Raw genomic sequence first — 14,665 nt, 5'->3', positions numbered from 1 at the left:
GTACATCTGTATCTTACTCATTAAACAATCATATGTGAAATTAAAAAGATTCATTAATATAAAATACTTAGCAATAAATTCTATAACTAACTGTAGGGCACTCTGCAATCCTTGAGAACCACTCAATTAGTTCAAGTTTTCTCAATCAAAAGAATAGCCTGGGAATTCCACCTGAAACTAATTTTGCTAAAGAAGCTAATGCATAATTGAAAAATAGATGTTATGAATGTATTGTTCTCAACAATAGTTGAAAATGCTATAAACTTGTGGACTTGAATAACATACTTAGTCTCTTACATTGGTAGGGGTCACAAGACTGAAATCAACCTCACAGGGGAAGAGACATCAGCAAGCCTTGTTCCTTCTGAGGCCCTAGGGGACAATCTCTGTACTTGGCTTTCAGCTTTCAGTGGCCTCCTGAATTCCCTGACTCATAGTCCCTTTCTTTTATCACTCTAATCTCTCTCTCTTTTTTTTTTTTTTTTTTTTTTTTTTTTCATTTTGGAGACAAGGTCTCGCTATGCAGTTCAGGCTGACTTTGAGCTCATTTTGTAGCCCAGGCTGGTCTCAAACTCACAGCGATCCTCCTGCCTCAGCCTCCTGAGTGCTGGGATTACAGGCATGTGCCACCACGCCTGGCTAATCTCTCCTTATGTTGCTACATCTTATCCTTCTTTCTTTCACTAATTCCTCCTCCTCACCTCCTATGAAGAGCGTTAGATACACCTCACTGGTGTGCTGAAAATGACATAAATATTTTAAATGACTTGAGATTATTGTTATTAATACCCTACATTATCCAAGAGAATCTCCTTTCTCAAACTCTAGCTGGACCACAAGGCCAAAGTCCTCTGTGCCTGGAAAGGAAAGATAGTCACAGCTCAGGATATTCACATCAATGAGTCATGATATAATTTAGCCCCTGGCAACGTATTTGTACATTAACAAAATCAAAACATCACGATTGCATGGGTGGTTTTCTCAGACTTACAAAGTATCTCACTAAGGTCTGTAGGAAACAATTTTTCTTTCTCGCTTTGGGATACCAGTATTTATCGAAGACTACATAATTTTTTGAAACTGTGTTTATAACTTCTAATATCAGCATTATCCTTCTGGTCAATTCCAAACTTTTCTTTGCAAGAACCTGAAAACCTGTGATATCACCAGCTCCAGGCTGACCCAGAATATTTTTTCTTCCAGCTTTACCACTATGTGGTTATGTAGTCTCTGCCAAGTAGGTTTCTCATCACTGTGAATTCTTCCATGTATTCAAATACTTTTGTAAGAACTGAAAGCTTTCGCACATTGCCTACAATCACAAAGTCTCTCTACAGGGTAAATTTCATATATTTGAAAACATTCCCATATTTTTTATATCTGCATAGTTTCTCTCCAGTGTGAGCCCCCTCATAAATTCAGAAAGGTGTGGATCATATGGAATATTTTCCCACATGGCTGGCATACAATACATAGGTTTTCTCAGTACTGAGGTTCCTGCACATCAACAGAAAATGGAACTGAAAATTTTCTGACATTGTTTACATTCAAAAGATTTCTTTCCAGTGTAACTTTTTGAAATGTCTTTGAAGTAAGCTGTAATTAGGGAAACCTTCCCACATGGTTTAAATATGTACACAACATACATATGCACATGAGTTACTTTATTTTTGCAAAAATAATGGATTGAGTTTCTCTTATGTGTGATTCCTTTCATGGTATTGAAGCCCACTGGAACCATGCAAAGTTTTCCCAGATAGCTTACATACATAGGTTTTCTCTCCACTGAGTTGTTTTTATAATATTTTATTACTACATGTTTCAAGTACATTATTGCATTTATTATGAGGAGTTGTACACATCCTATTTCCCTTTCCTCTCCCCTTTCTCTTCCATCTCTACATCTACTTCCCATCTGTAAAAGTTCTATCCCCTGATCTCTACTGTTTTGCCCTTTAAATTACTTATACTTTGCATTTCTCATATAAGTGAAACCATGCGATATTTAAACTTGTGTGTCTGATTTATTTCACTTAACATGATGGTCTCAAGTTGTATCCCATCTCCAGTCTGAGTTCTTTCATGAAGTTGAATGGAACTCAAAGAACTAAAGGCTTTTCCACATTGTTTAGACACATAGGTTTTCTCTCCAGTGTGAGTCCTTTCATGCCTTCGAAGGGAACTGGAACATACAAAGTCTTTCCCACAAAGCTTACATTCATAAGGTCTCTCTCCAGTATGAATTCTTCTGTGCAGATGAAGGGAACTGGAACATATGAAGGCTTTCCCACATTGCTTGCACACATAAGGTTTCTCACCAGTGTGAGTTCTTTCATGTACTTTAAGAGCACTGGAATGACTGAAGGCTTTCCCACATTGCTTACATACACAGGGTTTCTCACCAGTGTGAGTTCTTTCATGTTTATGAAGGTCACTGGAACATATGAAGGCTTTCTCACACTGCTTACATTCATAAGGCTTCTCTCCAGTGTGAATTCTTCTGTGTTTCTGAAGGGAAGTAGAATATGTGAAGGCTTTTCCACACTGCTTGCATACATAGGGTTTCTCCCCAGTGTGAGTTCTTTCATGTACTTCAAGAGCACTTGAGCGCCTGAAGGCTTTCCCACACTGCTTACACAAATAGGGTTTCTCTCCAGTGTGAATTCTTTCATGCACACGAAGATTGCTCAAAAAACTGAAGACTTTGCCACAAGACACACACACATAACGTTTCTCAAAAGCATGACTTCTTTCATGTTTTAAAAGAGTACTGCCATGAGTAAAGGCTTTTGCACAGAACTTACAAACATAAGGTTTCTCTCCAGTGTGAGTTTTTTCGTGTTTCTGAAGGCAATGGAAACATTTGAAGGCTTTCCTACATTGCTTACATTCATAGGGTTTTTCTCCAGTACATGTCTTTTTATGCTTCTGAAAGGATTCATAAGTGAAAGCTTTTCCAGGTTCCTTACATTTACATAGCTTCTCTTCACATTCCTGATTCTCATATGGTTTCTGTCCAGTATGAGCTCTAAGGGGCATATTTTGGCATAACTGGTCAATGAAGACTTCTCTACATACATGGCCTTCACATGATTTCATTCCAGGAGTTTTGTTGTTCAACTTATGAGCTGAAGTCTGAAGATCTATGTATCTGCACATTTCTCTACATTGATGATCTTCCTTATGTTCACAGGACCTCTCCAACATGTTACTTCTGTCACAAAGAAGAGTTAATCATGATAGGATAATTAATGGTTTTACATTTATTAATAAACATTAGAATTACATTTTAACATTGTGAGGAAGTTATAGGCTTTATAGACTGTATAAATTGTGTGGACAAGACTACACTAAACACTGAGGAACATGATTGTCCTGCAAGGAATTTTCAAAACAGTACCATTCACATGGAGTTTCTTAAGACTGTCTGCAAGTTAGCTATTTTCCAAACAATGAACATCTAAGTCACACCTAAGTAAAAGACCAGTATTTCCTGCCAAAAAATATTTTTAAATAGATGTTTTGGAGTTCAGATTTTGAAATATTTGCATACACATGAAGAAATATCTTGGAGATAGGACTCAAGGGGAAACATGAAATTCCTTAACATTATATTTTTACCTGAATTATGAAGGCAATTTCATACATTTTTAATAGTTTTGAATGCGAAGAAATTTTGTGTGCATTAAAACATCAGAAAGAGTGACTTGTAGCATCACAATGATGTTCAAGAAGTTTAGGATACTGAAGCAATTAGGATTATGAATCTTTGGCATAAGGATGTTTAACCTTTATTCATTTTAGAGAAAATAGTCTCAGAAAATAATTTTTGAAGTTGAGCTAGTACTGTCTGCTTTCTTTAAATGCCATGCCAAATTTGGTGAGGAACAGTGCTTTCTCTTGAAAGAGCAAATTACCTTAAATTTTTCCTGAGATTTTGGTTTTCATCTTCATTAATCTGGTCTCCATATCTGTATTCTAAAACACAGACCCAGAAAAATCATTATAAATTATGTTACAGAAAAACTATAACATCTAGGTTCACATTATGTTGTGACACTAAATTTCTTGACAAAGTGTTTCTCTTTTCATATTTCAAATCCCTCAACAGCAGTGATGAACAAGAAATACCTGCTCTCTGACTGAATCAAGGAATGATGTTCCCCTTACCTATGAATGCCAGATTCCTAATGATTTCTTGCATCACTGCTCTGTACAGAATCTTCTGAGAAGGATCCAGCAAAGCCCACTCCTCCTGACTGAAGTTCACAACCACATCTTCAAAGGTCACTGACTCCTGAAATATGCCAAATACATTTTCAGAAGGAATGGTAAGACTGGCAGCACCTGGCAATGTGTATTAAATTCATAATGAGTTCACATGATGTTTTGGTCTGTAAACATTAACTGCATGTGATTGGTATACCCTTTCTCTCTTTCCACCCTGACAGCTGCTCAGTTTTTCTGATGTTAGATTTCAATACTTCCATACAGAACATGAATGCCTGTCTCAGGTGACTTCAAATACACTGCTACGTATCCCTAGTGTTTCTTCTACAGTGGGTCTAGCATCTGTGAATGCCCTACCTAGTATACAGAACACAATGAACACTAGCAGTCAAGAGACTTTCTACCCCATAAATGTTCATTCTATTTCCTTTATTGTTATCTGAGAATGTAAATGGGATATACCTTGCTCATCTAGCTGACAAGAAGAGCTCAATTTGCTATAATACTACACAGTCTCTGAATTTCACCCCAACCTAGACTCCAATCATTCACTCAAGAATATACTTTATATTTGCATCTGTAAACTGGTATTTCCCCCAGGGGTAAAAACCAATTTTAAAAACCCAAGAAACAGAATCACAGGAAAGAATAAAATGAGTGGACCCTGCCTCAGAACTAGCGTATCTGTAATATACCTAGGCAAAGAAAACGCTGTGATTTGGCTCATGAACTCAGGAGTTTCACTCCACGGTTGGTTGGCTTTTGGGCAGAAATGGTATGCTTTAAGGGCCTGGTGGAGGAAAGGTGCTCACAGCAGTTAGGAAGCAGAGTGAAGGGAGGAGCCAGTGATATTGATATAACATATAACCTCCAAAGACACACCTACAGTGACATACATCTTCCAACCAGGTCCAACCTCCTAATACAAATTTAGCTATGAACCTACAAATAAATCAATGCACTAATGAGTATAGAACCCCATCTGCAATCATCTTTGAAAAACCCCACCTCTGAATATATGAGTCTTTTGGGGGACAGTCTATCTCTAAACCATAAACAAGTAGAAAACAAAAGAACCATATAGAAATTATGTGTGTGTAATTAACTTGAGAAAAAAAATCACTGAAATTATGTTACTGAAGAATAAAAAGAAAACAAAATAACTACAAAATGTGTCACTCATGTATGTGGGCTCCTAGAATTGTAAAAGAACTTCTTCAGTGAAATGTCACAAAACTCAAGTTGTTAAATCTGATTCTGTAAAAAAAAAAAAAAAAAAAAAAACACTGCTAGAAAAGAATTACATGAAAGTACAATATATTTTCCTTATTCCTAACCTGCATTAGGAGATAAATGATTGTTCAACCTGACAACATCAATGCTGTACTCAGGTATTAGATGCCTATTAATAGGCAAAATGGCATATTACCTCCTAAGCAACTATATATAGAATAAGAAAAAGAAGGTTTTTTGTTTGTTTGTCTTTCATTTTTTTTTCCAGTACTGGGAATCAAACTCATGACTCCACGCTTGCCAGGCAGACACTGTGCCGCTGAGCTAAATTCCCAGCCCCAAGAAAAAGAAGTTATTATGATTCTAAAGTAGTACCTACAAGGCCCTTGCGAAAGTACAGAGAAACCACCAATAACTCAGGGAACAAGTTTCCTTGGTATCCTAATGGAGACAAATGGAATCATGTAAACTGCCCAATGACAGTGAGGATGCAGAAACAGATGGAAAGATTTCCACAAAGTCCCACAACAAAGAAGGATAAAAGTAAACTACTACATCCAAGTTAAGATAAGGAGCAGACCTAAAACATAACTTCTTGAAAAAGAAATCCATAAGCAGAACAAGGGAAGAAAAATCTGAAGTGTTTCTAATGAATTCTGAAGACTGAGTGTGAACTAGTTTTACAGGTAAAAACTAGAGAGATGCAAAAATTCTCAATGAAATACTGGCAAACTCAGTTCAACAGCCAATTTAATGATAAAGTGGGATTCATCCCAGGAATACAAGGATGCTGCAACATATGGAAATAAAGAAGGCACAACACATCAATAAAATGATGGCTAAGTATATGACCACATGAATAAATGTGTGAAATTATCTGACAAGTTTCCACTCCCTTTCATCATAAAAACTCTCCACGAAGTACATATAGGAAAAAAAATCTCAGAGGTTACATATGAGAATGTATAGGTTGATAGAATGATGAACAGGAAAAACTGAAATTGTTTCTTCTAAGATCAAAAAAATAGACAATTATATCCACTTTCACAACTTTAAAATGGGAAGGCACATACCTGTAATCCCAGCACTCAAAGAGACTGATATAAGAGGATCAATGAGGATTCAAGGCCAGCCTGGGCTACATAGTGATTTCAAAGCCAGCCTGAATTGCATAACAAGACCCTATCCCAGAAAACTAAAATAAAATACTGGGAGACTTAAAAAGAGCAATTAAATAAGAGAAGTTGGTAAAGGGTACACAAATTGGAAAGAGTAAATTTAATTACTCATGTTTGTGGATACTGCTACAGATTTTTTAAAAGTTCAAATATTCCATCAAAATGGTTGGAACTTAATCAGATTTCGTAAAATAACAATGCAAAGTCCAGACATATAAACCAGAAGCATTTCTATACACAAAGAATGAAGTTGCTGGAAATAATTGAGAAACCAATCCCATAAACAATATCTATCAAAGAAAGTAAAAAATCCCTAAACAAAAACCATGCAACAGCTGGGTATGGTGGCACATGCCTGTAATCTCAGCACTCAGGAGGCTGAGGCAGGAAGATCACTGCAAGTTCAAGGCCAGCCTCCATTACAAAGTGAGCTGAAGGCCAGCCTGAACTGAACAGTGAGACCCTGTCTCAAAAACAAACAAACAAAAAAAAAACTATGCAACAACTATGAAAGAAATTGTAGACATAAAAAATTGGAAAGACAACCCCATGTAATAGGAAACACCATTGCTGAAATGATCACACTACCAAAAGTGATGTACAGATTCAATACATTTACATCAGACTGCTAATAACTTGCTTTACAGAAAGGAAGTCACCATACCCAAGAAAGTCACAACTAAGACAAGACTTGAAAAGTCCTTGTTGCCTTCCTGTTCAGACTGTTCAGAGGCATAGATACAGTCCACAACAATTAAAGAAATGGACAGAAACCTAGCAACAGTGGTAGGAGAAAATCTGCTTTCCAAAATTACCACATTCTAAGATTCAGATTTCCACTTTTGTCCAGAGAATATCACAATGCCAGCTAACAAATAAAAAACTATGCTCTATTCAAAGGAACAAAATAAACTGTTCCTTAACAAAGCCCAGATACTGGATTTATTTTTTTAAAATCCTCTAAAATGTATGCTATAAACATATCACAGTTAGGGGCTGGGGATTTAGCTCAGCGGCAAAGCGCCTGCCTGGCAAGCGCAAGGTCGTGAGTTCGGTTCCCAGTGCCGGAGAAAAACCAAAAAAAAAAAAAAAAAAAACATATCACAGTTGACAAAAGAATGCATGGACAAAATCAGGACAAGAAAGTTTAATCAAAATGGAAATATTCATAAAGGTGTAAATTATGAATAGAATGGCAAAGAAATTCAGGTCAGAAAAGTACAACTAAAATGACAAATTCACTACATGGCTAATGGCAAAATAAAGCAGAGACAAAAGAATAAATGTGAAGACAGAGTTACTGAAATTATTAAATATTAAAAGAAAGCATATAGAATCAAGAAAAGTGAACAGAACCCAAAAGACAAGTAGGACACCAGCAACCTGGCTCACATATATGTGCTGGTCCCAGAAGAAATACAGGGGAAAAGAAAAAGAATAAACATTTTAGAAATACTGCCAAGGAGCTGAGGATATAGCTCAGTGGCACAAGTGCCTGCCTGGCAAGTGCAAGGTCCTGAGTTTGATTCCCAGTACCAAAAAAAAAAAAAAAAAAGAACAGAAATAATGCCCAGTATGGCCTATTAAAGTAAAAGAATCCACATATCCAAGAATGTCAACGAATCCCAAATAAGGTTAACTTGGAGACCTATTATTATCACAGTCAATATACAATGACAAGGAGAGAATGCTTACTACCACTAGCACCTATACTGTAAGAGATGCTGAAAAGAGTTTTCCAGAGTAAAATCAGAAGATGCCAAATAGTAATTCAAGCCATATGCAAAACTGGAATCAATAGCAAAAGTAAACACACATACAAATATAAAATCCACAATTATTGAGACATGACATATAACTTCACGTTATACTTTCCACATCATTTCCAAAATAGGTTTTAAAATAATTCTATATCTATGACCTGAACTCACCATTTTCAAAATCTTATTACTGATACCAAGAACATAAAGTAGAATGGACCTGTACAGGAAAAAATTATTCTATATTATTGAGTTTTACATAGTATTCACTCCATTTATAGTTTCAACACAAAACATGAAATGTAATCTTCACAGTAATCACAAAAAATATTTATATAAAATACACAAAAGGAAATGAGGAGCAGAATGTCTCACTGCAAAAATTCAATCATAAACAAAAGAAGGCAGTAAAGGAGGAAATGAACAGAACCCAACTGGGAAAATGGTGGAAGTAATCCTTCCTTCTTGATAATGCTATGGAATAGAAATAGATTAAATGCAAGGCACACAGAACAGACTTATAACCATGAACCAAGCATATGCTCTACAACAGACTTCCTTTAGATCTCCAGGCACAAGTACTTTGAAAGAGAAAGGATAAAATGCAAACTTCAAGTGCTCACTTCAGCAGCACATATACTAAAATGCAAACTTCATGAGGGCAGGGTTGGTTACACCAATATTAGAGAAAATAGACTTCTTAAGTGAATCAAGTACCTGAACATATGAACTGAAACTATGAATTTCCTAGAAGGAAATATAGGGAAAATATTCCAAATTATTTGAACAGACAATGATTTTTTTCAATGTGACTCCCAAAAGCAGAGGAAACAAGCAAAAATAGGCAAGTGGAATTATAGCAGACTAACAAAGTTTAAAAAGGAGAAAAGAGATGCTAACTATGCATCTGAAAAAGACTTAAAGTTCATAATATATACCACATTATTTTTAAAACTAAAAAATTTTAAAAGTACCCTGTTCTGGCACTCCAGAAGTTAAAGGTGGATCACCAGTTTGCAGCCAGCCTGTGCTACATAGCGAAACTCTGCCCCCACAACAATCCAAATTAAAAATGGTCAATCAAGGACAAGCATGTCCACTACCATCAGCCTCATTCAGTATAATACTCAAAAACTTTAGCCAAAACAACCAGGCAAAACAAAGACAAGGGCTATGTATAGAAAAGAAAGAAACTATCTTTATTCACATATCCCAAAATTCCACCAAAAGACTCCTAGAACAAATAAATTTATCAAGGTCGTAGGATACAAAATCAAGGGCTGAGGCTGTGGAGGTAGAGTAATTCCATAGCACCTGCAAATACCTGGGTACATCCATTCCATCACACACAAAGAAGTTAAATAAAACAGCATTAGATTTCAATGCAGTAAGTGAGGCTAAATAGCCAATACCCTCAGTTCACTTAAGAAAAACCCTACACTTGCATAAACACAGTAATCCTCAGTCATAAAATCACATAAGTAAGTTGTTGGAATAATGAAGCTGACTCATGAATGCAATGAAATATTTTTTTAGTAAATGAGAATGATGGTAACATTTATTAGAATAGAGAGTATAAGGAAACACTAAACAAATTATTTCCAAAAAAAATGCCCAAAAATTGTGTTCAATACATACACTTCACAGAATTGTGATTTAAGGAAACATAACCAGGCATGGTGGTGCACACATGTAATCCCAGCACTCAGGAGGCTGAGTAAGGAGGATCACCATTAAATTTGAGGCCAGCTTGGGTTACAGAGTAACTTCAAGGCCAGCCTGAACTACACAGTGAGACCCTGTCTCAAAAACTTAAACATAAAGCACAGCAGCTGTCACCTAGTCAGGCACAGTCACTACTAGGTAAGAAAATGTGCTTACTTTTCACATGAGCCATACCACAACTCAATCTACAGACCAGGGGAATCAGGGCATTAGAGACGAGGCCCAACCAGGATACTCTAAACTGAAAGGTCTACTGCACACATCAGGACCTACATTACATTTATCTGATCACCCATCTCCACTCCACTGTTTCTCAGGTGTCTTCAAAGACTTGGAACAAGTGAACTTTTCCCACATTCCACAAATTCATTGGGCTTCTCTCCCCATGTGTTCACATGTTGACTTTAACATCACTGGGACAACTGAAGGCTTTCCCATATCACTTATATTCAAAGTTTAACTGCACCGTAAGTCATTTCATTATCCTCAAAGGAAAGGGAATATTTAAAGGCTTTCTCAGATTGCTTACCTGTGTGGAGTTTCTTCCCAGTGTAAATTTTTTCATGTATCTGAAGGTCTTACTACACTACACTATATATATATATATATATATATATATATATATTTGTGTATATATATGTGTATACGTATGTGTGTGTGTGTATATATATATAAAAGCATATGTATCAGTATGAGCTGTTCCATGATTTCAAAGGGCACTGGGATAAGATGTTTTCCCATATGCCACACACTTACAAGGCAAATGTCTACCATAACCATACCATGTGTCTTTGATCAATGTCAATAACTGAACAGGCTCCTAAATTGCTTAATTTGTACTTTCTCTCTAGTGTTCTTTCATATTTTTAAGAAAAATGGGTATGTAAAGTTTTATCACACTTTGGGATATTCACATGTATTCTCTCCATATTGCTGATACTCACACGGTCTATGTCGAGAATTAGATATGATGTAGCTATCAATACCCATTTCTCCACACATGTAACATGTACAAGGTTTCTGTCTAGACTTGTTCACAATACCATCTGGAATTAAGCTGAAATTTCTCTATATTGACTACCTTCACACATTAAGGACTTGTTCATAAATGAAGATATACATTTTTGGGGCTGGGGACTTAGCTCAGTGGCACAGCGCCTGGCTGGCAAGCACGACGTCATGAGTTCGATTCCCGGTACTGGAAAAAAAACAACAAAGGATAAAAACAATTCTCCAAGAAGACATAATAATCTGTCTTATGTATGCTTCTAAGCAGACTGACAGACTGTAAGATCCAGAATGTGTAGGGCTGCTCGGAGAATAGATCCACACTTGTATTTAAAGACTTCCCCTCACCTTGGTCAGATAAAGCAGTAAGAGAAATACTAGTGAGAGAATTGTATTTGTGAGCTTTCCATCACTGGAACAAAATCACTGACACCTACGACTGAAGGGAGAGGGTCAGTACATTGTCAGCTGGCTGCAAAGCAGAGGCATCCAGGCAGAAGGGCATGCTGGAGCAGAGCTGCTCAGTTCATGGCACCCAGGAATCAGGACACAAAGGAAGAGCCTGTGGATGGGATATACCCTCCAAAGGCACAACCCTGGGACCTGCTTTCCCCAGCTGGGCCCTGCCTCCTCACGGCACATGCAGACAAGAAGCACAGTGGAGAACCCTCTGATGAGCACAGGGTACTCATTAGCCAATCACCTTTCTAGGAGCTTAACCTAGTCAAACTGGCCGTTAAAATAAACTGCCACACCATTCTCAGAGCTGAAGAACCGACTCATCCCAGAGAACAGAACCTGCTTTTTGCTTAACGTCTCTCTGTATGCCACCACCCTCACCTATGGCAACCACCATTTTACACTCTGCCTCTGTTTCACTATTTTAGAGTCTAAATACAAATGCAGTCAGGCCACAGTTTAACTTTCCACATTTGACTTATTACATGGTGCATGATTTGTAGGTTCATCAGTGTTAACACACACGATGGTTTGCATCTAAATGTCCCCTCAAAGCCTCATGCAGTCATAGGTGTGGCTTTTTCAGAGGTGGCTGAATCTAGAATGCGTGACTGACTCATGGTGCAATGCTAGGATTAAGGGCGGGTAACTACTAAATCAGTCCACTGACTGGTTTGCCACCACCCTAATCCCAGCAGGCTGAATACAATATAAGGGACAGCAAGAGGCTTGTGTCGCCTCTTGCTTGCTTTGCTACCTTCTGCGCACCATAAACTGTTTCTCCCCTGCAGTGCCTGTCTGCCATGCCAACCTGCCTTAGAGCCAGCTGATGATGGACTGAAACCTCTAAAAACTGTGAGCTAAATAAACCTTTCCCTCTTAAACTTTGGGTGTCATATACTTTGTTTCAGCAGCAAAAGTATCTAAGACATCACATGGCAGCATTTCATTCTTTTAAAAGGCTGAGTAACACTTTTGTGTGCATATAGCCCACTTCATCCAACCTTTGAAACCACTTAAGGTTACATATCTTGGCTACTGTAATTATGTAATGCACTTGGGAGTGTACACCTCTCTTCCAAATTCTGATTTAGTTCAAACCAGTACCAATCCAACTCACTTCTTTTGAGGGCAAACAAGTTAATAGTAAAATATGATACTCTTACATATAAACAAATATACTAACAGAAGCCTTATCCAGAAACATGACACCCAGTTTGGCCAAGCCCATGAGCTGTCCCAGGTAGGATCACACTTGCTCTTTTCCCAATGCTCTAAGAATATTGTTTTTGATTTTAAGTATTGATGCCAGCTAAAATTTATATCTTAATTCCAGTCCAGATCCGCTTGGCTTTCTGAAATAAGATGACCCAGCACTTTGGGAAAATCTGTGCTTCTGATTCCCATTTGGTTCTAATTTAAAAAGAGGTTCATTTGCAATTTTTCAACTTGAAGGGAAAGACATTTGCCTGTATGACTTCAAATCCTTTTATCATTCCTTACCTTAAAATAGTCTAATCTTCCTGTAAAATAAAAAAAAAACTCAATGTGTGAAGCTCTAAGGACCTAGCTGTCAGTAGTTATCAAACGAAATAAAAAACCACAATAAAAATCTCCTTAGGTGTCTCTCAGTTCCTACTCAGGGAGTCTCAGGGAGTATGTGTTGGCTGTGGACTGTATCCCAACACCTGTGGTGGGTCCCCTAACACCTACATGATATTCATCGTTATTACAAAGCCAAAAGAAATCGTCTTCAAGGAGCAAACCTTGCAGCTGACCTGCTGAGGCTCCATCTTGTAGATGAAGCCAAGAATGCTCTGTATTCTCTGTGAAGCACCTCAATTTAAGTTTTCTCAATAAAGACTGGCCTGGGAATTCAACCTGAAACTAAGTTTGCTAAAGAAACTAATGCATATTTTAGCAATATGAAAACACTGTCAGGTAATATATTCTTAGGGGTGCTGTATAAAAATGCAATGAAATTGTGGGCTGAAACAACACAGAATTATTCATTTCTAGCAGCCAGAGTCCGAAATCAATTTCACTAGGCAGAAGTCTGTGTAAAAAGACAGCTTTTCCTGGAGACTTTAAGGAATCTTTCTTCTGGTGGCTCTAAGGAATTTCCGGCTATCAGTGGCCTCCTTCATTCCCTGACTCATAATTCCTTCACTGTCTCTCTCTCGTCCCTTCCTATTACTACATCCCTTCCGTGTGTCACTAATTCCTCCTGCTTGCCCCCTATTGATATATCCCGACCTGTAAGATGTCAGATGTGCAGAGTTCAGGGTCCCACAACATTGAAGAATAAAGTCACAAACCAAAGGAGTTAGGAGAGTTTTATTGGAAATCAGGCGCAACTAGCTCCTGGATTTCCAGGAGGGGTCCCTAATGGGATGGCTACCAAGGTCCTTTATTGTGGTAATTTATACAGCAAAGCTACAACATTGATACAATGTGGGTCCAACTACTATCAACCTACAGAATTACAGATATAGCTGCTTAGCTAATATTGACCAAATAGGGATACACGCAGGGGTACATGGAAAGAACAAAGGCATTTTGGGAAAGGGGTAGGTCCAGCTGTTCTGGTCTCCCACCTGGGAAACCAAGTGGTACTAATTATAATCTCAACTTACTGTTTATTCCTTAAGGAGGTATGAAGGCTTTGGCCACTGCATCTTTACCTTGAGGCCTGGTGTTCTTCAGATGCACCTCCAGCCCCAATTCGTATGTGTTTATTTCTGTGCTGACTTCCTTGAGAGTCCAGTCTCTCTCTGACTATATATTAATTTCTATTTAACTTAACTACCTATAAATACCTAACTACCTATAAATTCTTAAGATTCCACAGGGCCATCTGTATAATCCAGGAAAATCCCTTGACACCTTTAACTGGATGACAAGTGTCATGGTTTATATTTAGATGTCATCCCAAAACCTCATGTGCTCAAAGGTGGGACTTTTAAAGAGTGAGTGAGGGCTGGGGATTTAGCTCAGCGGCAAAGCGCCTGCCTGGCAAGCGCAAGGTCGTGAGTTCGGTTCCTGGTACCGGAGAAAAAAAAAAAAAAAAAA

General features: G+C 37.7%; 1 protein-coding gene across 1 annotated transcript in view; it reads right to left on the bottom strand.

Moving 5' to 3' along the window:
- Window positions 1–2,888: 2,888 nt before the first annotated feature.
- LOC102021383 (zinc finger protein 490-like) overlaps window positions 2,889–14,665 on the bottom strand; it is a gene marked incomplete at its 3' end in the record, with an annotated part of 20,092 nt that continues 8,315 nt past the window's right edge. Inside the window, 3 exon segments of the mRNA XM_005409482.2 lie at window positions 2,889–3,214; window positions 3,918–3,978; window positions 4,171–4,297. Coding sequence (XP_005409539.2) covers window positions 2,889–3,214; window positions 3,918–3,978; window positions 4,171–4,297 — 514 coding nt within the window.

Source organism: Chinchilla lanigera, unplaced genomic scaffold (assembly GCF_000276665.1).
Source record: "Chinchilla lanigera isolate Chin_1 unplaced genomic scaffold, ChiLan1.0 scaffold00123, whole genome shotgun sequence".
Lineage (NCBI taxonomy): Eukaryota > Metazoa > Chordata > Mammalia > Rodentia > Chinchillidae > Chinchilla > Chinchilla lanigera.
Note: the sequence above shows the minus strand (reverse complement) of the source record. Positions and strands in the feature narration are given on the sequence as shown.